This window comes from Zonotrichia albicollis, chromosome Z, assembly GCF_047830755.1.
Source record: "Zonotrichia albicollis isolate bZonAlb1 chromosome Z, bZonAlb1.hap1, whole genome shotgun sequence".
Taxonomy (NCBI): domain Eukaryota; kingdom Metazoa; phylum Chordata; class Aves; order Passeriformes; family Passerellidae; genus Zonotrichia; species Zonotrichia albicollis.
The window spans coordinates 69,255,908-69,281,465 of NC_133860.1; the positions used below are offsets into that span (position 1 = coordinate 69,255,908).

Genomic DNA, 25,558 nt, shown 5'->3' on the forward strand with positions numbered 1-25,558 from the left:
AGAAAGTGCGGAACCGTCTGCGCCTCCCTTGTCTGAGGGGGAAGGCGAGCCGGGTGGGAGAGGTAAAAGCAAGCCAGCTTTGCCTCCACTGCCGGCTTCAGGCGGGTCGGATGGTGGGGGGGGCAAGCCAGCTCTGCCTCCGCCGCCGGCTTTGCCTCCGCCGCTACCCCCGAGCAGGCCGGCTCCGGTTACAGCTCCAGCGGAGGGGCCCCTTCCCCCGCGCGAGCCGGCTCTGCTCGAGCGTGCTCCGGTTTCAGCTTCGGCGGGAGGGGGGCTCCTTCCCCCGCGCGCACCGGCTTTGCCTGAGCAAACTCCGGTTGCAGCTGCGGGGGGGCTGCTTCCCCCGCGTGAGCCAGCTCCTTTCGAGCCGGCCCCGGCTTCACTGACAGCTCCAGCGGGGGGGTCGCTTCCCCCGCGCGAGCCAGCCTCTGCTTTACTGCCTTCCCAATGCGAAAACTCGGCGCTTGCACCAAAATGCCAGCAGCATGGTACCTCCAAAGAGCCAGCTCCCATCCCAGGGGCACACCGTGATCTATGGGGGGAAATGGCTAAACAAAGGAGGGAGGCTTGGTCTGCTTTGGCAAAAGAGGTGATGCAAATGGGAGATAGTGAAGCCGTAGAAATAGCTTCTAGTCTTGCATGTCCGGTTACTTATACACCACAATATGATGCACAGGGGAATTTAATGCATAATGTGGCAGCATATTCTGCCTTAGATTGGAAGTTGTTAGCTCAGCTACGTTCTACAGTTAGTCAGTTTGGTGTAAAAAGTGAACCTGTTAAGCAAATGTTAGATTATCTCTTTAACACTCAGATTTTATGCCCAAATGATTTAAAAGGGATAGTGCGTTTAATATTTACTCAGCATCAACAATTATTGTTTAATGCACATTGGCAAGCATTAGTAAATGAGTCAGTTGCTGTACAACGGGCTCCGGGAGATCCATTGCATGGAGTGACAGTGGATGAACTTATGGGATTAGGAGCATTTCTGCGTACAGAGGCACAGATGATATTGGGACCAGATAAGCTTAGAGAGGCTATGAGATTGGTGCGTACAGCGATAGATATGGTTAAAGAGCCAGGGGGATTACCAATTTATATGGGTATTAAGCAAGGTAGAGAAGAATCATTTGGAAATTTTATCGATAGGGCGGCTGCTGCTATAGACCGGGCCGGTGTGGCAGACTACTTTAAGGGGGCGATATTGAAGCAGTGTATCCTTCAAAATAGTAATCCAGCAACCCAAAGGGTATTATCTGCTTTGGGAGCAAATTGGACCATTGAGGAAGCATTAGAGCGAATAGCATTAATGCCAACTGCTTCGCAGGCATTTCTAGTAGATTGTATAAAGGAGTTAGGATTGTGGTTACAAAAGCAGGCAGAGTCTAATCAGAATCAGGTGTTAGCTGCTCAGAATCAGGTGTTAGCTGCTCTTGCTCCTCTCCGAAGTGGCTCACTGCCGATCCAGCTCCCACAACACCACAGCTTGTAGACGGCGGTCGGGAAACTGTCAGCAGAGCGCGTTTCACGGGGGCCGCGCCCAGACACAAGTAGCTGCCGTGACATCAGAGACACCAGCACCAGCTGCCGCGACATCGCAGCCACCTCTTGTCTGCAACCCGCAACAACAGGGAGCAAATACCAACTGGAGTAAAGGGTCCTCTTATATTAAATGGACAAACATGTGGAACATTATTATTAGGACGCTCTTCTACAACTATGTTGGGATTATTTGTTTTGCCTGGAGTTATTGATGCAGACTTTACAGGGGAAATACAAATCATGGCTTACACCCTCTATCCTCCAATTAAAATTACAAAAGGACAACGTATTGCACAATTGATACCACTATCACAAATGACCTCTGGAATACAACCATTTACTGAACAAGCACGAGATGAAAAGGGTTTTGGCTCCACTGGTGTTAAACTTTTAACTGTGGATTTACAAAACAGACCAAAGCAAAAGGTCACAGTTACTTATGGGCATCAAAGCATAACCCTTTATTGATTATTGGATACAGGAGCAGATACCAGCATTATTTCTCCAGAGGCATGGCCACAGCATTGGCCTCTATTCCCATCAGCAAACATGCTCACCGGAGTAGGAGGATTTACATTGGCAAGCAGGTCGCCTTCTTTGTCTGTGTCCATTGAGGATCAACAAATATCTGCTGTGTTTTCAATTGTGCAACTGCCTCCTACAGTCTCCTGCCTAATTGGAAGGGACATTTTAACACAACTGGGAGTGGTGTTAACTAATCAGCACCCTTTGGGGTAATTGCCATTGCTTGGACTTTCCCCATTCCACTCACCTGGAAAACAGATACACCGGTGATGGTTAAGCAATGGCCTCTAAAAGGGGAAAGCCTTATGCATGCTCATGAATTAGTGGAGGAACAATATTCAAAGGGACATTTACGACTTTCCACGAGCCCCTGGAATACACCTATTTTTGTGATCAAAAAGAAATCAGGGAAATATCGTTTAATACATGATTTGCGGGCTGTAAATGATCAAATGGAACCTATGGGGGCCTTACAGCCTGGTCTTCCTAATCCAGCTATGATTCCAGAACACTGGCTACTCTTAATCATCGACTTAAGGGACTGTTTCTTCACCATTGCCCTGCATCCTAATGATGCAAAAAGATTTGCCTTTACTTTACCAGCAATAAATCGTGGAGAACCAGATAAAAGATTTGAATGGATTTGTTTGCCACAGGGCATGCGGAATTCCCCGACTTTATGTCAGCTTTATGTTGACGCAGCATTGCAGCCATTACGTCGCAGATGGCCAGCTACTATAATATATCATTATATGGACGATATCTTGTTTGCACAGCAACAACCATTTTCCTCTTTGCAGATTGACATTATTAGAAATACCCTTGCTTCATATTCACTTGATATTGCTTCAGAGAAAATTCAAACTACAAAGCCTTGGAAATATTTGGGATGGACTTTGATGGATCAAAAAGTGATACCTCAAAAATTGGAGTTACAACTGGACATTAAGACTCTACATGATGCACAGAAATTACTGGGGGACTTACAATGGCTAAAGCCTATTGTGGGAATACCGAATCATTTGTTAGAAACCGTGCGGCCTTTGTTGAAGGGTGTTGACCCTACTACTCCTGTATGCCTGACGCAGGAGCATCGTCTTGCCTTGCAACAAATCAGTGACTGTGTACAACAGGGGTACGTGTCTCATCGACAACTCGACCACCCTATTGACCTTACTATCTGGAATAGCCCTTGCCACCTGCTTGGTGCTCTCTCTCAACAACAGGAGAAAACGGGGGAGATACGGGTGTTGGAATGGTTGTCTCCACCATTACAGCATAAGAAAACAATATGTTCAAAAATTGAACAATTGGCTGCATTAATTAAAAAAGGACGTCTCAGAATTCTTGAAGTGGATGGTAGAGAACCTGCTACCATTAGACTGCCTATGGAAAAAGAAACCTTGGACTGGTACCTGATTAACTCAAAGGATTTACAGGAAGCATTATTGACATCGTCTGCAAAAGTGGATACCAGCAAATTAGTGCCTAGAGTTTTGCAATGGATGACAGAATGGAACTGGATTACTCGACCCTTGAGAGAAGAATGCCATATAGAAGGAGCTGTTACAGCCTTTACCGATGCAGGAAAGAAGTCAAGGCGTGCTGCTGTCACTTGGCAAGAAAAAGGATAATGGAAACATCAAATCATCACAGCAGACCCTGCGGATAGTTTACAAACTTTGGAATTGTTGGCAGTAGTATGGGCAGTATCCAACTTACAGGGACCTTTAAATGTGGTTACAGACTCTATGTATGTTGCAGGAGTAGCCAAACGAATAGAGGAAGCAGCAATTAAGGAAGTGAATAATAAACAATTGTATGAGTTGTTGGTACAATTAAGGAAAGCTCTACGGGAAAGAAATGCAGCTGAGTCAAAATTCAAACAGAGAGAGACGTAGCATACATGACTTAGACTGCAGCTCGATAGGAGATCCACAATTTTGGGGCACATTCAAACAAGTGGTTGTTTCAACTATCTTGCCGGGAGGATCTGCCAATAAGGCTATGAATTTAGCAAAGCAATTAGGGTGCTGGGCAAAGAGTGAACTGAACAAGACATCACAAATCCTAGACATGCTAACCACAGATGTGCAGAGTGTTAACCACGCTGTTTTGCAAAATAGAGCTGCCATAGATTTTTTGCTTTTAGCACAAGGACATGGATATGAAGAATTTGAGGGAATGTGTTGCATGAATCTGTCTGACCATTCGGTGTCCATTCACAGTAAGATAAAAGAACTACAACAGGGACTTCACAATCTGAAGGAAGAAGAAGGTTTAGGAATCGACGAATGGCTTAAAAGCTTAGGACTTGGACCGTGGCTAAGAAACCTTGTGATCTATGCTATAGGACTGCTGGGTGTAATTTTACTGTTTTTGCTGATTTTGCCTTGTGTTTTTAATTGCATTCAAAACATGGTCAGCCGTACAATAGCAAAAACCTGGCAAGCTAATTTCCTTGCACAAGAAGAAAACGGGGGAAATGTGGAGAGCTTTAATGTGGAGAGCTTTATTAATAGTTGGTTAGCTGAGAAAGGCCATGCTGACATATTGCCACTGGTCAAGCTGAGAAATCAGCAGTCAGCAAGCTGAAAGGAGATGTCAGCAGCTTGCAATCAGTGGCCTTGCTGCAACATGGAGAAAGGGAGTAGAGATTAGTCCTGAATATCTCCTAAGAATATGTAGAAAGTATCAAAAGCAGGACCATAGGAATTTAAAAGTAGGTGTAACTGCTGATATGTAACTAACCAATCCTGAGCTCAACTTTTGCAATATGCATGAAGTTAATTACGAACTGTATTTAACCCGCTGTGCTGATCAATAAAATCGGGCCTGTGATGATCAACTGATGTCCTGGTCTCCTTCCGTCGACACTGACCCTCATTTCCAAGGAGTTTCTCTTTAGGGCAAGCCAAAAGGAAACCTCTTCTGGGTCAGATCCTAGTGACTCTGTCTCAGATTAGCATGTCTCAGTACTCTCTGACTTTGGCTAACTATCATGGTTCAATTCATCCTTCAGTTTCATCCTTCAATTCCACATCACCAAAAGAATGGGGATAATATATCTTTTCTGCTGGCCTTGACTCTTGCCTGTGAGGAGGACAAGACCTCTGCAAAAGCACCATCTCTCTTGGCAAACACAACAATATGGCCTGTAAGGGCTTGAAGAAATTGACAGAGAGGTCATGCTGTGGCTGTTTGAGTCAATACAGAGAGATGGCCAGTGTTCAACCAAGACAAAGAAGGTCCCTGGAAACCTTTGTCCTAAGTTTTGAATCTTTCAGCAGTGCTGAACAGGATGATCTGTACACTAACCTATGCAGGCTGAACTGGTTCAGTGAGGAGAAATTTTCACAAATTTTACCCAATGTCCAGCCTCTGCAAGGCTCATCCACAGTAGTGACCCCCTGGCATAAGCAGGCATTTTAACAGTATTGTGTGGTTGCTTGGTCCAGTCCTTGTATTTGCTCTTTGCTAAAACACAACATAACCAAGGGAATTCTAAATATTTGTTTGTGATACCATGACTTGGCTAGAAAATTTGTCTCTGTGTGTGTATGCATGAACAATAATAATATTAATTCATTTGTGATCATTTTTTAAATTGCATTGATTTGAAAAGATAACTACATTATATGGTGTATCCAGTTCCTGTCCCTTCCTTACACAAAAAAGAATTAATGATCTTTCTTCTTTAATTTTGAAAAACACAAAACTTTTTGCTTGCTTTGACAATGTTCTGCAATGTAATCATGTACAGAAGTCTAGTATAAACATCAGCAATTCTAATAAGAAATACTGCTATTTTATAATTTCTAGTAACTTCTTCAATATGCCAAGCCCTAGAGGTAAAAGCTTTCCACACCCACACTGCATTGCAGTCTGGCTGGCACATGTGAAAGGCAAGCCCTTCAGGAGAGAAGTTAGGTGACTGTGCACTCCAGGAACACTTCTCCAGTTATACAAGTTGCAGAATACTGGGAGGTCTTTTCTTTGTCCAGCCTGCAGGAGTGAGCATTTGGAGAACCTTTTGGCCCCATCAGAATCTGGTGATACTCTGAGAATCTGTATTCTCACCACCCTCTGACCTGGAAAATCTTATCCACATCTTTGAAAATTCAAATTTTCAGTGAAATGCAATGGAAGCTCTATTACTTCAGGGACTTGTGTACTAACATGGAAAACTGAGTAATAACAAAAGGAGAGAGAGAAAGAGGGGTGCTGAAACTGGCACAACAGAGTGCTAGTAGAGTACCAGACAGGACAGGGGGTGATTGGAAGTACAGTGGGAAGAAGAAATAACACAGTCATGAAGAAGTCAAATCAAAGTAATTAAATGGGAACTAATGGGATTAGCCAAAACTCTAATGATACAGTCAGAGGGATGGGAAATCAAAGGGCATTCACCTCCTGTGAGAAAGAAAAATGTGCATGTGCAGAAAGCCAAGACAGAGAAACACAAGGGCATGGATGGGAAGTTCTCTGTGAACAATAAAGAATAGTCCCTCTGAAGGCATTTGACTAGAACAAGAGGTAGAGCTATGATTCAAGATAAGGAGGGATCAAGGCTGAACAAGGTCACATGTCTGAATGGCAAATGTCCCATGCTGCTGACAGTGATGGCTTGAGATACTGTGGTGCTGTGTTCCCCCTTAACACCTTCTCAGGCTGCAGTGTTCTCTGAGAAAATGCTTGTTAGGCCTCATCCTTGAAAATGCCACCTGGGCTCAGATCCTTCTGAGCTTATCAAAAACCACTGTCTCCTCTCAGAAACTCCTCACGAGCTTCTGTTTTTCCCATGACAGGCCTTGGAAAATATTTATCTGGCCTGAATGGCATAACTTTCCTGTTCTCACGCTATCAAAGAAAGTGCTAACCCAAACTCTGGCCAGGATGAAACATTGTAATGACTAAAGTTCACTCTCATGCAACCCTATAAACAGAGTGGGACCCATTTGGAGATGCAAAAGCATCTGAAGTGAGTATATCCACTGACCTCTGAGGAGAATTTTTCCACAGGTACCTTATCTTGCACTATGTCTGCATATGCACTCTTTGTGCATATGTCTGGAAGTTAGGTTATGTTATAATTTAGGATAAATGCTGTTAGGTGTTATTTCTCTATTAGATTGTTAAGGTTAAGCTATAAATAAAGGTATGAGTTAGGTTAAAGTACTGTTCAGTTTAAGTGTTGTTAAGCTTTAAGATGCATTCTTTTTCATTCTTTTTTGCACTGTCTTTACACAGAGACACACATACATTTAGGTAGTTTCAATTAATTTCTGTTTTAATAGCCGAGGTTTTGTTTGGCCTTGTTGTTGCCTGCCTCCCCCCTTGTTGTGTCTCAGCTGTCCTTTGTAAGTAGAGTGAATCTTGCCAACAAATCTGTCGTGCTTTGTGGTTTAATATTAAATCCGACTTTTGCTCATTCTCTTGCCGGTGATTTTTTGAGCAATCTCAAACACACTTGTTCAGGACAGATATGAAGGTGGTTTTAGAACAGAATAGTTAAAAAAAAAAAAAGGCAAAGAAAAATATCAGATCTCTGTGAAAAATCAGACAGAACAGGAATACCTAATAAAAATATATACCAACATACCAATGGCTGGGCATTTTCATTTCTTGGAACTGACACTAGGGTTTCTTCCTCTTACAGAGTGCAGGCTGCACTATCCAAACTTGCTTAAGAGTAGTAATTACCTATTAAGTAATTTGAGTAAGTAAATAAAATATTCACATTCCTAGTTTGCTTTCAGGCAAGAAGTTCCTTATCAATACTTATTTCCTCAGTATTCACAACCACTTGTGGTAATCTGCTGTCCCCCCACATAAACCAAAAATAATAGAGAATAATATTCTATCCATTTTTAACTGCTGCGTAACTTATTCCCCTCTTTCAGAATTCATTTGCTATACTTTAATTACACTCCTCTACTAAAATGTGTTTCAAAGCACTTCATATGAAGGCTAAGCAAAACAACATCCTAAACTTTTGCCATTTATTGTGACAATCTGTCAACTTGTTGTGACAGGCGTAACAGATTGGTAGCAAAAGCTGAGCAGCAAAGGCTGGCTGGCTGGCTTTTGTTTTAATAGATGATACTCTTGCTTGGCTACATTTTTAAGAGTGATCAGAACTAGAAAGACCATTTTCAAAGTAATTAAAAACTCCATAAAACTGCAATGTAAGTAGTGTTGCAGTCTTGGGGGAAGAGGCAAACCACAGCTCTTTCATCCACACAAGGCCTTAGAGGAGACATGAACTTGTTTGCATGCATGAAACTTGGGATGCAGATTTCTTCCTGATTCAGTACAGGTTCATTGATAGTTTGAGTCAGGGCTGGGCTGAAGATGATGACACTGAGTCACTGTTAAAAATCAGTTTCCAACTTCTCCTCCTGAAGGCAGTCTGTCAGGGTTTGGCCAGGAAATCAGATAACTGTTCTTATTTCCTGTGCTGTGAGGTGTGGGTTTGGAGTCACAGAGTCATTGGAATATCCTGAGTTAGAAGGGACACCCCATGATCATCAAGTCCAACTTCTGACCCTGCACAGGACACCACAAGAGTCACAACATGTGCTTGAGAGCACAGTCCAACCACTCCCAGTGGATAGGCTGGGGAAAAAAACCCAGCGACCTGAGAGGGTCTTCAGGGTGAGAGAGACATGAGAATCTTGGTTCATGATCAGAAGGCTGGATTTATTGATATATGATATATGATACATTATAACTATACTAAAAGGACTAAAGAGAGAAGTTGCAGAGGCTTGCTAAGCTAAGAATAGAATAGCAAAGAATGAATAACAAAGTTCTGTGTCCAGCAGAAAGCAAGGATCAACTCTCCCGTGAGTGGTCAGCAAATCCAAACACTCACAGAAGACCAATCACAGATGCTCCTATTACATTCCACATCAGCAGATAATTATTATTTACATTTTTCTTCTGGGGCCCCAGCTTCCCAGAAAGGACAAATCCTAAAAGAAAGGATTTTTATGAGAAAATGTCTGTGACACATACCCCTTTGGCAAAGAAGAGGGACTTTAGCTATCACTGCACAGCTGAATTGGCCAGACAGATATAGGCCCTGCAAAAAATCACTATTTTGCTCAAATGTATGGAAACCACAAACCTGGAAACTTCTTGCTGGGAGCAGAATTGCTAGTAAGAAGTTTCTGAAAACAAAACTGACAAGCAGCCTCTGGCTGGCTCTGCTCATGACTTCAGCACCATCAAAGGCCAAATACACCAGAAATTAGCCCCATAACCATGAAGACCTTAGCTAAAACTCAAAATACCTCTAAAAAGGTCTAGAAATGTGCAAACCAGTACAGTCAAAAGCATACAGAGTGTATTTGAAAGACACCAACAATATCCCAGACAACCAATTTTCCAGAACTCACCAGCCACGTACTTGACTGCACCAATAATGACCAGAGACTGAAGTAAGGAGATCAAAACAGTCCTGGAGGTAAAACTCACAGATCTGTTTTTTGTTTTCCTGCAGAAAAAGCAGCCAAATAGATTTAAGATTAGTACAGTTCATAACAAAAAGCCATCATGATAAATTGGAAGTGCACAATGCCTCTTAAAATGCCATTGCCCAGTAAACACCTTATTTATACATTGTGACAATCATTTATTCAGATAGAGATGGATCAATTAGTCATGCAGAGGCTGTACTGGAACCAGGAAACATGAGAAGACTTAAGAAAAGGAGACAGAAATAAAAGCTGCATATAAAGAAAGTCAAGAAATTATGTCTGTTTTCATCCAGTAGAAGGAAGTGTGAGGATAGAGGAAACATTTTTATCTTGTGCTGTTCAAACAGCACACAAGATAGCTCAAGACAAGAAAATTACTTCCAAAAATGCTGTGAAATTACACAATTCAAGAAAATTGCTTTTCAAGTATCCTATTCTAAGCTTAAACTTAAAATAAATACAAGAGCAAGAAGTCATGAAATGCTATGAAAAGATGCAACCAAAGGGTTTAGGGTTCTCTGCATGCTCTTTTTATTTATTTTTTTTTTCTGGACTCCAAAGCCAGGCAAAAACCCAGCCCAGGCAGACAAAGAGAAAGAGAAAATAATTGTCTGAGTAATGTACTTTCCACACTCAGCAGAGAACACCAAAAGTTGTTGGGTATTCTTCTGTAGCTGAAGACAAGTGTTGGTACTTCTAATGGTGCACAGGATACCACTGGCTCTTATATCCATGCCCCAGGAAGGCTGACAGCACCCTCAGAACTTCCACCTTGCACAAAGCCCTTCTCAGGTCACAGCAACAGCTGTCATTAAACTCTTGAGTTTGTCTCACTAACATGACAGGGAGTCTGGAGTCAAGTGTCCAGAAGAGGAAAATTAGAAAAATAAGGCATTTTTGAGATCTCTAAAATGTGCTAAAATGAAACAAATATTCCTAACATTCCCATAAGATGTTTTAATTCAAAAGGAGTGGCTTATCTAGAATTGCCTCCCCTCTAACTCATGACTTAGGAAAACTCTGTCTTTGACTTTAAAAGAAATACCTGAAAGACCTTTAGAATGTTTTTCATTTTTATTGCCATGTATTAAGCCACTCAAAAACTCTGTATCAACAAAAATGCCCATCTACAAGATAGTTCACAAAGTCAGTAGAAATAAAATAATTCACTAGTAAATCCGACAGACCTCTTCAGAAAGTCTGTAAGTCTATTTCACTATGTCTTATATAACTTTGTACATGCAAATGCTCACTTATATGCCATTCACTGAAAATTCACAAAAGCAGTTGTTTCACAAAAAAAAAAAAGAGGTTCAAAAGTCATACTGCTGTTGAAATGTCCTGTTACCATTGTGAAGTTTTCTGATTATGTTCTATATGCTACGTTTTCCACTGGAGACTTACCCTGGAGCCATAAAAGCTGCAAGGCTGCCAAAGGATTTTCCACTTCAGCAGGCCTTCATAGGAAACCTAAATATTGTTTATAGCCATAGTAATGTATACAGTCAGAATCAGACAGAACACATTGGCCAAATACCACTACCCATTTTGTCCGTGCTTTCTTATTGTCATCTCTAGAGGGTAGGATGCTGTGGGGTTCAACTCGAGGCACAAATGCTGGTAGCATGCTTTCAGAAGGCAGATGGCTGAAAAATTACTTACCCTATCCTTACTTGTCTCTCTTCTCCTGAAAAAAAATCGTAATTTGTTCAGGTCTACAATATTTCCAATTTGTATAGATGTATGAAAATAGCATCAGAGATGCAATTTGGATTATAAATAAAGTTGCCTTTAGAAAAAAGACTGGAAAATCGATTTTTTAGTCCCCTACAAAAAACCACTTGTGCAAAGCAAATGCCTACAGATATTAGCAAAGTTTAATTTTTGAGATATATGACTTTGGATTCTATTATGAAAAAGAAAATATAACCAGTTGGGTTATCATTACTCTGCTTATTCTCAACTTCACTCTGCATCTTTAGTTTCATAGAATGGTTTGTGCTTGAAGATCATCTATTTCCAGCGCCCCTGACATGGGCAGGGATGGCATTCACTAGATCAGGCTGTTCAGGGCCCCATCTAACCTGGCCTTAACCACTTTCAGGGATGTTACACTCACAGATTCTTTGGGCAACCTGTTACAGTGCCTCACCATCCTCTGAGAAAAGAATTTCTTCCTAATATCTAAATTAAGCAGCCCTCTCTCAGTTAAAACCATTTCCCCTTGTCCTGTTACTGTCTGCCCATATAAAAAGTCCCTCTCCCTCCTTTTATGCACATAGAGAATTTGACAGTTGCAGAGCAATTAAGTTGTACCTCTGATTTATCTATGTACTTCAATATAAATAAAAGGAAAACAATCTGCCTGAGCAGATGGAGCAAAAGTACATTCAGATGTGAATGAGGCATAGCATGGACAAGGAAAGACCATGGAAAAGCCGGAAAGAGAAACTGTGCAGGAAAGTTCACCATTGCAGAGACATTTACTTCCCTGTCCCTTTTACTCAACCTGAAAGCATGGCACAAAGCTGCTCTTCTGACAGTTTTCTAGATTCTCCTGCTAGATCACTGTTAAGTGGTACTGTCAATGTAATATTTCAGGACCTGGAAGCAGAGCAGCACACAATCAGACTTGATGCATGCAGCACAAAGCTAAGATAACTGGAAGCCCAAATAGTTTGCACCTCCACCAAATACTGGCAAGTGACAATAGCTGGCTGCTTGGCTGAGGAGCTGGGGGTCTGGGCACAAGGACAAACCAGTGGGGCTGAGCTGATGCACAGCCCCCAGGTGATGGGCACCTCCTGGCACCCCAGCACCACAACCCCGGGGTAATGGCTGCACCATGCCAGAGCTGGACATCCGTGTAGGCAGACAAGAGCTGGGGAGAAGGCTGGATTGCAATGCCCCAAGGGCCCTGACGTTACCTTCACAAGATTCATACTCTGCCCATATTGCCCTATGGGATCAAATACCTGAGATGTTCGGGGAACCTGCAGAACAAATGGAAAAGGTGCTAAAAGGATTAATAAAGAGGAGAGGAAAAATGCCAGCTCTATGGCTCTTAGCCATTTTGTAGAGATGTTGCTAAATCATTGATAAAATTTATTATTTTTTTTACCTTCAGTTATGATGGAACTGATCATGGTACTCTCTAATTGGTGACAACAAGGCATTCTTATAAGAAACGATCCCTGGTTGCTGTAGTTACAACATAGATAATATGTTACAAACTATTTCAACACGTCTGCTCAGTGCTTTGTAGGAGATGAGATCATTATTCACCTGCTTGGCCTGTGGGACATGGTAGGGGCATTCTGTGACAGCAACTTGTTCTTTGGCAATCTTCATTGTGGTGCCAGCTGTTTCCTGCACAAGTTGTTTTCTAACTGTACACTGTCTTCCATCACTGCTCTGTACCAACCAATAGGCCTGGGCAAAAAGACAACAATAATGAAATTAACTTCTGACAATTCTGACATGTTGAAACAAGGACTATTAATACTCCCAAGGAAGATCATTCTAACCTAGCTTAGCCAACCAGCCCTGTAAATCTGGCAGTAAATAGCAAAGGTCACCTAAAGCAATAGAAATTTTGGAATTAAAACAAAATAAATTGGTGATATTTAATCATACTTTAGAATGTTGAAATTCTTGCATTAATTTTAAAGTGGGCAACGGCATCTAGTGTGTAATGATGAAAGTGTAACAAATCTCTCACTCTCTGAAACTGAGATGCCTGCACAAACGGCTGTGCCATTGAACAATGTGAAGTTCTCTTTTGTGGCTGAATTCTTTAGTTCACATTTTATGTTTTTCCCTTTTTTTTAACTTGGAAGGCACTATTCAATTCTATCGTTTATTATGACCTAATTCATAGCAAAAGGCAAAGAGTCATGAGTTATTGCTGCAACAACTTGCCATGAAAAATATAGAAATTTCCTTTTTCCTTCTTGAAAAAAGTAACAATATAAAGGAATCGATAAAATCTGTTTCCACTCATTAATGCCTCAGCCTCAAATTACAGGTTTCTTCTGCCATGATCTTGGTGATGTGGTTTGGAGCACAGGCTATTGCCATGAAGAAACATCTATAGCTACAGGTAAAGCAGCAGAGGCTGCCTGCACAGGTCACCTGAACACAGCTCAGTCACTAGCTTGTGATGGTCCTCTGTTTTTAATCATCTGTGTGATTCCTGCAGAGTTTTACCTGTAGCAATTGAAGCAGGAGTTCTGGAAATTAAACATTAAAAAGGAGGACTACCTCAGAAAAAGAGTAAAAAAAGATGAACAGTTCAATGCAAGCTTCATAATGACTACGTATCTTAAGATTTAGCAGGATGTTGCTTGGTCTGTGCAAGAAAATGACAAATGAATGCCATTTAACATTTTACTTGAACAGTTTTCCCATTCAGAAAACTATCTGAAATACAATAATGAGAAAAGCAGAACTGTGAAGCATTTTAAAACGCTGATTACCTTTCTAGAACGTATAATCTGATACATGCTTTGTTTATCCAGAGTAAATTCAGTAGTTGAAAAGATTAATTGAACCTATTTTATGTCTTGTACATGCTCTCACAGAGAAAGTAACTTAATTTTTCTTTTCTTATTGACTCTTGCATAAGAGCCTGCAATACAACAGCAAGAGTAAAATGATCTCTCCTAAATTTAGTAGTTCATAAATCTTACAAGACACCAATCCATCCAGTGGTTTGTTGTTTCAGATTTTTTCCTTCTTTTGTATATCCAAATAAAATATGGGTTCATGCAGGAGATGCACAATATTTGCTGTTGCTTTTCTCCTCTCCCAGGGTACAAGAGGCTTACGCATGCTCTACCCCCTGCTCTCTCTCCCTCCCTCTCCCCCATAAACATAATGCATGCAGTGTGCATACATGTACATGTACATCTATGTACATTAATTTTTGACTTTTCAGCTAATGGACAAGAAACTGCTATGACTTCAAGGCACAAAGCCCTCTGTTTTGGAGGAGCTGTGTGACCTGGCTCTTGTAATTTGCTGAGGATTAAATTTACCATCCCAGCTACACTCACAAAGTGAAAGATCTTAAAAAAAAAGTTATGCTCTGCATGTCTTTTTCCCTCTGCACTTGATGTTCATCTCAATGCCTTGGACAGCAGCTTGTCACTTAGTTGTGACTTCTGTGCATAACACTCTGGATGGACAGCTGACCTCTAATGGCTACAGGTTTTCAAAAGATAAATGGTATTTTTGCCACCCTGATGAATAACATATGAAACCTCACCTTCCACACCTTGAGCAAAAAATTCTTCAGGACTCAGCATTCTGAAGTATCTTAAGAGGGAACTTTTCTTCAGTCCTTGCTAATAACAAAAGGCTTGCTTCAGTTAATTTAGTTCCTCTTTTGGAGACTACTGACAACATACCTAGATAAGCGGGTTGCCAAGCTAGGCTTGGGATGTTTCCAGGTCTTCTGTCACTCCATGGCAAAAGCCATGAAACCTGTTGAACTGCAGATAGTTCCAGCTTGCTGGAAACTGGCCCTCCAAACTCCTTAAAACTGCAGCACTGAGCATCTGTGGCACTGCTGATGATTCATCTACCCGTAAAATGTTCAATAGACATGCATGACAACAGCAGCAGCATTTTCTGCAGCCACCTTTTGGATTCTTGTCCAGTTTGGAGACAGAAATATGCTTCATCTCTGCAGTTTCACCTCAATGTGATGAACCTTCGAAACTCATTTGAAGCACAGCAGGTGGTTACTAAAGGAGGCGGTCCCTACAGAACACCCTAGGTTACTATGTATTTCTGACACGATGAACCACAAACATCCCAGGCCTACATGAGTAAGCTCTGCATGCATGTACAGCAAAATAACTCTGGTGGGTTTATCTGCTCTCATTGTCTCTCCTGAGATTTCAAGTTACCCCAGTGTGAGAGACTGGAGAAAATCACTATTTGCTCAAAAACAACCAAAGTGTGTGTGTGCACGGCAGGGTGGCAAGGAAAGCTCTGCAAAAAGTGGGATGATGCACTTGTCCATATTCCACCTTCCTGGAGCCTCTAACCCAGCTTTAAAATGGTTATCAGCCACTGGCACACCAGAAGCCCCACATGGAGGGGTGGGTTCCAGGAGGCTAAAGCAGATAAAAGCAATTGCACAAATACCATCTCCCTAACTTCTTCTTCTTCTTGAAATCTGGGTAACTTAAAGTTGGATGGGTTAGAGTTTGCTAAGTCAATGTCTTGTGAAATGCTTTATGTCAATTGAATGTTTTAAAATTTGCCACGTACCCTTATTCTCTTAAGTTTGCCTGTAAAAATTTGTTTAACCTCCTGAGAACACTGTGTTTCTCCCATATGCCTGTCCCAGAGAATAAAAATCTTAACCTTAAAGAAACATATCAAGAGAGTCCAGGGCTTTACACCCCAAGTAGGTAAGACACCTTCTTCTCAAAAGGCACCTGGAAAACAGGCAGAATATCCAGGAAAAGTCAAATAGCCCTGGATAAGGTTATGTGGGTTGCTAAATCCAACACAACTGGTGGCTGAAGTCTTGTCTAAGCCTACAAGATTATGCCACAGGAACTCTAGAAGAGGATTGATAAAGCTCATTTCCTGCCCTGAGCTGATTAATGCAGCTCAGTCCTTGTCTTGGTTTTGGCTGGAATTTGAGTAGGTATTTTTTAGAAGCAGGTACAGCACTGTGTTTCAGATTCAATATGAGAATGATGCTGATAACATACTGATGGTTTGGTTGTTGTTGGTATGCATACTCTGAGCCAAGGACTCTTCAGCGGCTCATGCTCTACCAGTGAGGAAGCACACAAAAAGGTGGAGAAAAGCATGGCCAAAACAGGGGACCTGAACTGGTCAAATGGACGTTCCACAAAATAGAATGTCACACCCGGTATATAAATGGGGGAGTTACCCAGATGAGGGCCTGTCTGGGTTTGGCATTGGCCAGCAGGTGGTGAGCACTAATGTTGTCCATTATTTACTTTTCTTTGGTTCTCTCTCTCCGTCCTTTTTATTACTATTACTAATACTACTATTATATTTTCCTCCAGTTCAATCATTAAACTGTTAAGTTTCACTTTTCTTTTTCCCCCCAGTTCTCCTCCCCATCCCAGTGGGGTAGGGTGCTGTTGAGTAAGCAGCTGCACGGTAGTTGGTTGCCAGCTGGGGCTAAGCCATAATGCCTTCTCTACACACGTACAACCCTTAGTAGCAGCTGGTGCCAAGTCACGCTGCCTTCTCACACTAGGCAGGTAGGTGCAGTGGGAGTCATGAGCTGGTTTACACAAGCAGCTCTGGAAAGCAATGGTGGCCTGTAGCACTTGTTTTCCTCAGTTGTGCTCACTGCCCTAGACACCCTTCACGTTTTAATGACAATTTCCTAGCAATGAGTGTAATGAACAACAACCAAATGAAGTTTCCCATGCTGTAAATGTCTTTGAAGTATTGAGAATGTTTTCTGACATTGCTCTTTTCCGGTGTTTGCAGCAGATCCCATGTAGCATGCAGCTCCTGAGACCTCAGGAGCAGATTCCCATGGACTCCTGGGTGGTGCAATGTTTGCTCTCTCAAAACAGAGAAGCAACCCTGCAGTTCGTTTTTCCTCATTGCACTGACATTTTTAAGCTGAACCATCTCCTGATCACTGTGGCCCAAGACCATGCCATCTACCAACAGGCCTTCTTCATAACAAACCAGTAAGTCTAGGATACCTTTCCTTTCCCTAGGCACCTCTCTGAGTACTTATAACACAAAGTTCTTTCCCATAAACAGTAAGAATTTTTCAAATCTGCTCCTGCTCATAGCAGGAGACATTTCCAGCTGGTCTCTAGAAAGTTGAAATCTGCCACAAGGAGAAAGGCTGCTGATCCAGAGATTTCTCCCAATTGCCTGTTAAATTAACTTCTCAGCACTGGCATCCTGGCTGGGCAATTGATAGAAGACACCCACCATATCTGCTTTGTCTTCCACCACATCATCTTCACCCAGAGACTCCCAACCACATCACCACCCTCTGTAAGGGCTGTATCAAACTTCTCCCTTCTATTTAGTGCAAGAGCTCCACCTTGCCCTGCCCTCTCCTGGATAGCCTGTACTCTCCATCCTAGCACTCTGGGTGTAGAAGTGCCAATTTTGCTAAGGATATCCCAGCTGTGTGAATGGACCAAGCCTTCCAGTCAATGGCACTTGCAGCAGCAATCCCTGAGCCATCTGGCAGGGACACCCCAGGCCCTGAGCCCCTGCCCTCCAGGAGAACTTGCGCTAAACAGAACAAAGGGAGGCACCACACTCACTCCCAGGAGACACCAGAGAGCTCTTAGCAGCCAGCGGCCAGACTGGACCACGGCAAGCCCACCACCGCTACAGTTCACAGCATGTGGCCCCGGACCTCCCAGTGCCCTGGATCCCTCAGACATTTGTGCTCTCTGAAACCTAATCCCATGGTAGGGACCAACCTGACCTCTGCAGCCCAGAGACGCTCCCAGGGCAAGAGCGGAGGTGACTGACTGTCACCACTCCTGACTCCGTCTCAGGCTCAGCTACCCTGTGCCAACTGATTGGGAAGGAGCAGCCCTTCTCCATAGTCTGGGCACTTCCAGGTGATGAAGACCATGGCGTAAAAATGCGGTGTCAGAATGGTGGGTGCTGCTGCCTATTATCTGTCCCTAATAAACCTCTCTTCTTGAAAAGCAAGCTGAGTTAACGTTCAGGCAATGCAGTCAAACCCCCACTCAATACTCACTACAACTGGCTCAGCGACAGAGGCAAGAAAGTCTCTTTTGCAAGGTTTTATTCCAGCGGAGCGTGGCTGAAGGGGACCCAGCGAGGAAAAGAGAACTACATGGAGCAGGCAGCTTGAAAAGGGGAAGGGGTGGGGAGTGGAGCTAAGGGCTGGGCAGAGGAGTTTGGTCTCCAGGGGAAGGGGGTGGCCACAAGGGATACCAATCCAGTGTGGGGACAGGACAAACCAGGGGAAGTTGTGACCCAGAAGTCCATTTGGGAGTCTGTATTTTCCCCCTAGGAGGACCAACTCTATGGTAAGTACTTACTGCTGTTTCCAGGGCTGGGAACTTGGGAATTGACCGAGGCGGGAGAGTTCATGGGATGCTACAATGGTGAGACAAGCTGCCCCTTCAGCCCCTGGATAATCACAGTGGAGCAGAGAGCCACTTGCAGGCTGTGGAAAAGCCCCACTCTGGAGCAGGTAGAGATGCCCTTATGGAAGCTCCAGCCCATGGAGATCTCACACAGGAACAGGCTCCTGTCAGGAGCTGACGCCTATGCTTAGGAGCACATACAGGAGCAGGTTTCCTGGCAGCTGGAGCAATCTATTTCAGAAGTACTGCATACCTGTAGAAAGGGCCCATGTTAGAGCAGAGGAACGGTGTAAGGAGTAAGAAGCAGCAAGAATGAGATGGACTTAACACAATACCCATTCCCCATCCTTCTGTACAGCTGGGGAGGAGGAGGTAGAAGAGCACATATGAAAGAGTGAAGTTGAGAAAGGAGGGGAGATTAGTTTCAGTTTTGTCTTTTTTTTTCTTCTCCTCCTACTCAATTTTTCACTGGCAATACAAGATATTAATTGTACCCAACTCTATCTGGCTAGTGACAGTACCTTGTCCTTGCCTCAAGCCAGCTTTCCCATCTAACTTTCTCCCCCATCCTGCAGAGAAAGGAAAGTGACAGAGCAGCAGCTTGACTACCTGGCAAGTAACCAGCCACGGTCAAATCCATAAAACTCGTGGAGGTAATGCAGGAGAGACAGTGAAGGTACCCTCCTCATTCAGCCCTCAGAGCTACTGCTATGCACACAAAGGGCCAAACCTGGAAAACAAAACCCTGCCAGAGCCCTGTGTATTGCACATACCTGCAGCAGGACACCTAGGATGTGCTGACCTGGGTGAATGATGGTTATTTCAAGGAGGTCAGGAGGAAGACCTTTTATTGCCAAGACTAGACAAGACAGATATTTTTCAAGTATGCAGCCACAGGATATAAAGAAGAGGAAAAGACTTCTGGAAGACTGCACACCTATAGAATGCAAGGCAGAATGCACAGGCTCCAAAATGGGAAATAAAAATAAGAAATTTGAAAACAAAAATGTTTCCCAAGGGAAAACTCTTATTTTAGAAAGGGCAGGACAGAGCGGCCACCCAGCTTTTGGGAAAACTCAGAACTGAACCAAACCCAGGCAATCTGATCAAAGTTCCAGCTTTTAGTGAAGGCTTGTACCAACTGATCTCCAAACAACCCTTCCAACCTGAAGTTCTCCTGACTGCAAAAATATCCAATGGTCTGGATACATAAGACACTCAAAACCAAAAGAAAAAACTCCATTTGCAAAACACACAGTACATATGTAAATATATTTAAACAAACAACAAAAAAAACTTTATTGCTTCATTCAGACTTTGACATAGCTTACCTTAAAATTATACAAAGACATTTGAGAATTTCTGTAGAAATAAATCACTGACTGCTTTTCAGCAGAGATCTGCTTAAACCAGAAATTGAAATGATGCTGGAATTCTGACTGAATTACTTTTTATGAACTAAACATTTTTCTGGTCTAAGAAGAACAATCCCCATAAAATGCCTTTCTAGGCTCTTGTTTTGGACTCCTTTTCTGTTGTTCGGTTTACACAAAACTTTGAAATCCACTGTGGATGGCTTTATGAAATAGTTATGAAGTAGTTAAAATCACAGTTTTAACAAGTGTTCCAAGGAAAGCCTACTACATTTTTTCTTCTGGGAAATCAAACCATGAGGATCTGTTGACAAGTCTCTTTGGAAGTCTCAGTATCAATGGCTCTCTCTCTGGACACTCTAGGAAGGAAGTCCTGGGGGAAGGCAGTTGACTGGAAGGTGCTGCTGGTGCTTCCTGAACATAACTGGTTACAGTTTCTGTGTGAGAGGTGTTACTGCTGGTACTCACTGTGGTAACACTCTGATCAGCTGCTGTTTCCTGAAGTTTGACATCAGCATCTCTAACACCACCATCTAAGTTTTCCCTTGTGTCAGGGATATCATACTTTTTGTCTACTTCTGCAGTTTCCCCACATCCTGTCCTCCTTAGAAAAGAAGATGGAGACTCATTTTCCCTCTCATTTATTTGAGTTGTTCCTGTCCATGTAATACTGCTGTCCCATTCGGTACTTTCTGGTTCCTTGCTACTACTATCACTATCAATTGTAATCACCACTGGAGAAGAATGTACTGAGCTACTCGTGTGATGTTTCCGGTGTTTCTTCTTATGCTTTTTCTTTTTCTTTTTAAGATGCCTCATCGTGTCTGTTGCTTTTCCTTCATAGACTATCTCCACGCTTGGACTCCTCATTTTCTTCTTCCTTTTCTTACGCTTTGTCTCACTGCTTGCACGATTGTCTGACAGGCTATCTTCATTTTTGCAGTAATCACCAAATTTTGAGGAAGTTTTCTTGGACTCATTTTCTCTTTCTAGACTTGTGCTTTCCATGAATGTATTCTCCAGGTGGCGAGTTTTGTACTTCCTTTTTCCACCAGGCTTTTCACTTTTCATTCTGTCATTTCCTCCAGAAGGAGTCCTTGATCTGTTGCTTGACCGACTCCTTGACCTGCATCTTTCGTAACAGTAATAGTGTCTCTCATGGAGTCCCCTCTGGCTATGCAGATCTGTCCTCTCAATAAATGATCGTATCCTGTATTCTGGACTAGCAGATTGCCGCGAGTAAAGAGTGTTAGACCGGGTCTTCCTTCTGCTGGAGGATTCATAGCTGTCTCCAAACACCTTTCGACTACAGAAAGCAGAACCCCACTGGTGTCTACTTTGGTAACTGTCTCTTACATAGTAGCGATCACTGTCTCTACTTCTTGATCTCCTTTTACTGTGGCCTTTGCTGCGTGAACGTGATCGGCTCACTTCTCTGGATGGAGTGCTCTCACCACTCAGAGAGCCCCTCTGGCTTTTCAGAGAGGCTCTGCTGTCATGAGCCCTTGATTTTCTGCTGCTTCTTTTGCTCTTATGTTTGCTACTATCTCTGCTTCTCGATCGTCTCTTTTTAAGTTGGCTTTTGCTAAGGTGCTCCCTTTTAGACCGATGGCCATGGCTGCTTCGACTGTCCCGTGAACAGGACTGTGGGCTTCTAGACTTTCCCTTTTTAGACAATCTGTGATTCCAAGGGGAGCATACTGTATCACTCCCTGGAGAGGGGCTCCAACTCAAGTCCTGTGGAGGCAGATCTTTTCTTTTGTATTTGTTCTTCTCATCCCCTTTTGATTCCATCTTTTCAACTGCAGGAGATAAACAGCTTCTACAACTTCCTACATCCTCCCTGTATGTTGGGGAATGTGGTGAGAAGCTCCTGCTTGGTTCACTGTCACTCCAGCTGTGACACTGAACTGGTCGCTGTTTCTTGACCTCTTCCCTTTTCTCTTCCTTGATGGACTCCTCAGAGTCAGAGGACAGCTCGACCACTTCTGGGGTCCTCTCAGCCAGCGGCTTAACATACCCAACAATGACACAATTGTCTGAGGAAGAGCCACTGTCGTTTGAGTCAGCATTGGCCTGTAACTCAGTCTGCAGCTTGGTTCTTCGGCTCCCTGAAGCAGAGTCCTCGTCAGAACTTTCTGATGACTCCAGAGGAGAAGCTATGGTTGCACGAACCTCTTCTGAAACGGAATAGGAAGGCCCTGGAGTTTCATCATCCCACGGGGCCTGACCAAGGCCAGGAACAGACAAACTATTATCCGGCCCTTGCGGGTACGCCACATCGGGAGATATTGTAATAATTGATGAGTCTGAGTGGCTTCCTTCCTCATACGACGGGGCAGGACAGTCATAATTGGCGTGTTGATCGTATGCTTCTAAGTTAAAAGGACAACGAGCAAAACTGATGAATTCGTGCAGAAAGTGCTCTGTCCGATTCAGCAGAAATGGCTTCAGGTCGTCAGCAAAGGCCTGGCTTTCCAGATCATACCTGGTTACGTTGCTCATGATGATGTGCTGCACAATGTTGATCAGAGACCCGTGGGCACCAAACAGGACCGTAAGCTCTCGCTTCAGCCAAGGAACCAGGCGGTGAAGGCAAGCAGGGTTGCGGCGGAAGAACTCGGCCGAAATCTCTCGGTATCGGCCGCCGTCCTGGATGCTGCGGATGCGCACGCCGGTGCGGTACAGAGCCCTGCGGAAGGTGATCATGTCCTCCTCCTGGATCTGCCTCAGAGATCTGCCCTCCGCGCTGGCCTTCCTCCTTGAGGCCAGCCTCCTGAGCATCTGCTGAATCTCCCTGTGCCTGTGTCGCGCCGGCTCGCTCGACAGCCCTTCAAACAACATCCCGTTATCCGGAGGAGACGGCATCCTTCGAGAAGGGGAACCGCGCGCGCGGCGTTCCCTCGTCAAGGTGGTGCGGTAACGAAACCTCCGGCCGTCGGGGCTGGCAAAAGAGCTTGTTTCTAAAGGGCTGAGGATGTACTCCTTGAAGTCATCTTCAGCACGAATCGTGTGGAAAATGGAGAAGAAGGGTTGCTTGCAGAGCGGGCATTCTGCTTTGTTCTTGGACCACTCTTGCACGCAGCGGAAGCAGAACCTGTGCAAGCAGCGATCCAGATATGCCACGTTGTCAAATCTGTCCAGGCAGATGGGGCACTTGGAGTCGGGAGACGCATCTGTCGGCAGCTTACTGGTGCTGGCTTTCGGAGAAAAACTGCTATTTTCAGCAAACTCCTTATCTGATGTCATGTTCTAGAAAAGACAGAGACAGAAGATCTTTGCTGTCACAGAGAGGCTAAAATCTTACACTGTAGAAACCCATAACAATTGCTTTCACAGTTGCAAAACCCAGCAGAAGCTCTGAGAGGATGCTGAACAAAGACGCAGCATGATCTAACTACTTGGTTTGACTTCTCTTCACACTGAGGTCTAGTTCTTTAGTGCTGCAAGTTTTACACAGCACTCAAATCATGCTGGCACTGATGAAGGTAACAGGCAGGCCTGTCTTCTTCCCCACTCGTAAATAACTCCGTTGATGTGGTCAGTAAATTTATTATTTACATGGTATCCTCCAAAATATAGCTTAAAAAATCTAGCATTTATATATGAAAAGTATGAGAACAGTTAGCTCTGTACTTTAAAACAAACCAATCAAAAGAAGTAACTGGGCTTTAACCATGTTATCACCTTCCAAGTTCTGCTGGACCTGTTCTGTTCCTGCACAGTCTGCCCCTCTTTGTTGGGCATTCATGCTGGACCACACACAGTTTGTTGGACAAGACAATCTCCAGGGATGTGTTCCTGCCAAAATGAGCATTTTTTTTTCAAGATGAAGGACAAACAACCAGATGTCATGCTGAAGTACACACTGCCTTTTTACTGAAGGACAAACAACCAGATGTCATGCTGAAGTACACACTGCCTTTTATCTAGTAGGTTGTTATGCCATTCGCCTGAGATAGTAAATTTTCTACACAGTGACTGGTCTGGGGCTGAGCTTTGAATTTTTGTTGAACACAGTGTTGATAACACAGAGATATTTTTGTTATTGCTGAGCAGGGCTAACACGGAACTTTTTGTTCTTCCAAACTGGTGGGGCATGGGAGGTTGGGAGGAGATGCAGCTGGGGCAGGTGACCCAAACTGACTAAAGGGATTTCCAAACCATGTGACATCCTCAATATATAACATGGGGGAAAGAAGGAGGAAAGGTGAGATGTTTGGAGTAATGATGCTTGTCTGCTCAAATCACATCAGACATGATAGGGCCCTGCTCTCCTGGAGATGGCTAAACATCTGCATGTCCATCGGAAGCAGTGAATTAAGTCCTTGTTTTGCTTTGGTTGCGTGCATGGCTTTAGGCATCCTTATTTAACTGTCTTCATCTCAAATGACAAGTTTTTCAGCTCTCACCCTTTCAATTTCCTCCCTGATCTCAGGGAGTGTGCAAGTGGCTACGTGGTGCTTGGCTGCGGTGAAATCATGAGAGATGTCAAACATGGTCAACAAAAAATCAATCGATTGAAAAGTTATTTTCAGTTTTGGCGTTACCCTAAGGCATTACAATCCAGTGGAAGTAAGCTACCACTCTACTTCAAAATGCATTAGCCCATGTTTTGCAGCCTGTCTGGCAGCAGCCTTTGCGGCGGCAGGACACCGGGGGATGGGGCAGCAGCAGCGCCGGGGCGCCAGAGGCGCAGCCCGGGCTCAAGTAAGTGCCGGCACAGCCGAGGGGGTGAGCAGGCCCCGGCCCCCGCCCCGCTCCGACCGCTGCGGGGCCTCCCCCGCCCGCTCCCCGCCAGCCCTGCCTCAGCAGCCGCCACCCAGCACCCCGGAGGAGACGGCGCTCCGCCCGCCCCCAGGCCCGCACTCACCACCGCCGGGCCCTGGCTTTCCGTGCGGGCCAGGGCCGCGGCCGCCTTCAGCCTGTGGCGCGTCCGGCAGCGCCCGGCGCCGGGAGGCTCCCGCCGCTCCTCCCCTGGCGGGCGACGGCGGCGGGCACCCTCCGCCAGGCGCCGGGACGGGTCCGCCATCGGCGGCGGCGTTGCCACAGGAACAGCTGCCCGCGGGCGCGGAGCTGAGCCGGGATCTGCCGGGAGCGAGGCCGGGCTCGTCGCCGTCACATCCGCGCCCCGCGCAGTGACGCCATTCCGGGGCGGGGGCTGGGGAGGGGCCGGGATGGCAGCGGCGAGCGGGCGGGTTGCGGCCCGCTGCGCCGCCCAGTGAGTGTTCGCGGGGCAGCGGCAGGGCTGGCGGTACGGAGCAGCCCCGGGGAGCAGCCTGGGCGGCGGCGGCCCCGGACGGGTAAAAGCGAGGGGAGTCGCGGTGGTGACGGCGCCAAGGCGGAGCGCGCTTTGTTCCGCAGGTGGCGGCTGGCGCGGCCTGCGTGTCCTCTCGGGGCGCGGGTGGCCTCCCACGGCCGCGGGAGAGCCGCTTCCTGCCCCAAGGGCTCCCCGAGGCAATGGCAGAGCCCGCCGGCGGCGCCAGCGGGAGCTTGGCATTGTCTGCCAGAGCGCAGAGGACTCCAT

The 25,558-nt window shown here is 44.7% G+C and overlaps 1 protein-coding gene across 3 annotated transcripts; it reads right to left on the minus strand.

The window, feature by feature from the left end:
- Positions 1-12,691: 12,691 nt before the first annotated feature.
- TOPORS (TOP1 binding arginine/serine rich protein, E3 ubiquitin ligase) lies at positions 12,692-25,169 on the minus strand. 3 transcript variants are annotated; one of them, XR_012578303.1, is made up of 4 exons: positions 24,905-25,169; positions 19,990-23,283; positions 18,611-18,911; positions 12,692-12,986 (listed from the first exon to the last, which is right to left on the minus strand). XR_012578303.1 is itself a non-coding variant. In XM_074533661.1 (3 exons), the coding sequence occupies exons 2-3, from the start codon at positions 23,776-23,778 to the stop codon at positions 20,299-20,301; spliced, it is 3,045 nt and encodes a 1,014-aa protein (XP_074389762.1). In that variant the 5' UTR covers positions 23,779-23,832; positions 24,905-25,044; the 3' UTR covers positions 19,912-20,298. The 3 variants fall into 3 exon arrangements, 2 of the variants coding, with proteins under 2 accessions (XP_074389762.1, XP_014128230.2); XM_074533661.1 differs by lacking the exons at positions 12,692-12,986; positions 18,611-18,911 and adding an exon at positions 23,719-23,832 and having other exon boundaries at positions 19,912-23,283; positions 24,905-25,044; XM_014272755.3 differs by lacking the exons at positions 12,692-12,986; positions 18,611-18,911 and having other exon boundaries at positions 19,912-23,283.
- Between the last annotated feature and the right edge of the window lie 389 nt (positions 25,170-25,558).

What these genes read in the sequence shown, in the direction of transcription:
- TOPORS (XM_014272755.3), bottom strand. Translation starts at nt 25,063, where the DNA reads ATGGCGGACCCGTCCCGGCGCCTGGCGGAGGGTGCCCGCCGCCGTCGC. An exon ending in AAAGCCAGGGCCCGGCGGTG is followed by an intron (nt 23,284 to 24,904) that starts GTGAGTGCGGGC and finishes TGTCTTTTCTAG; the next exon opens with AACATGACATCAGATAAGGA.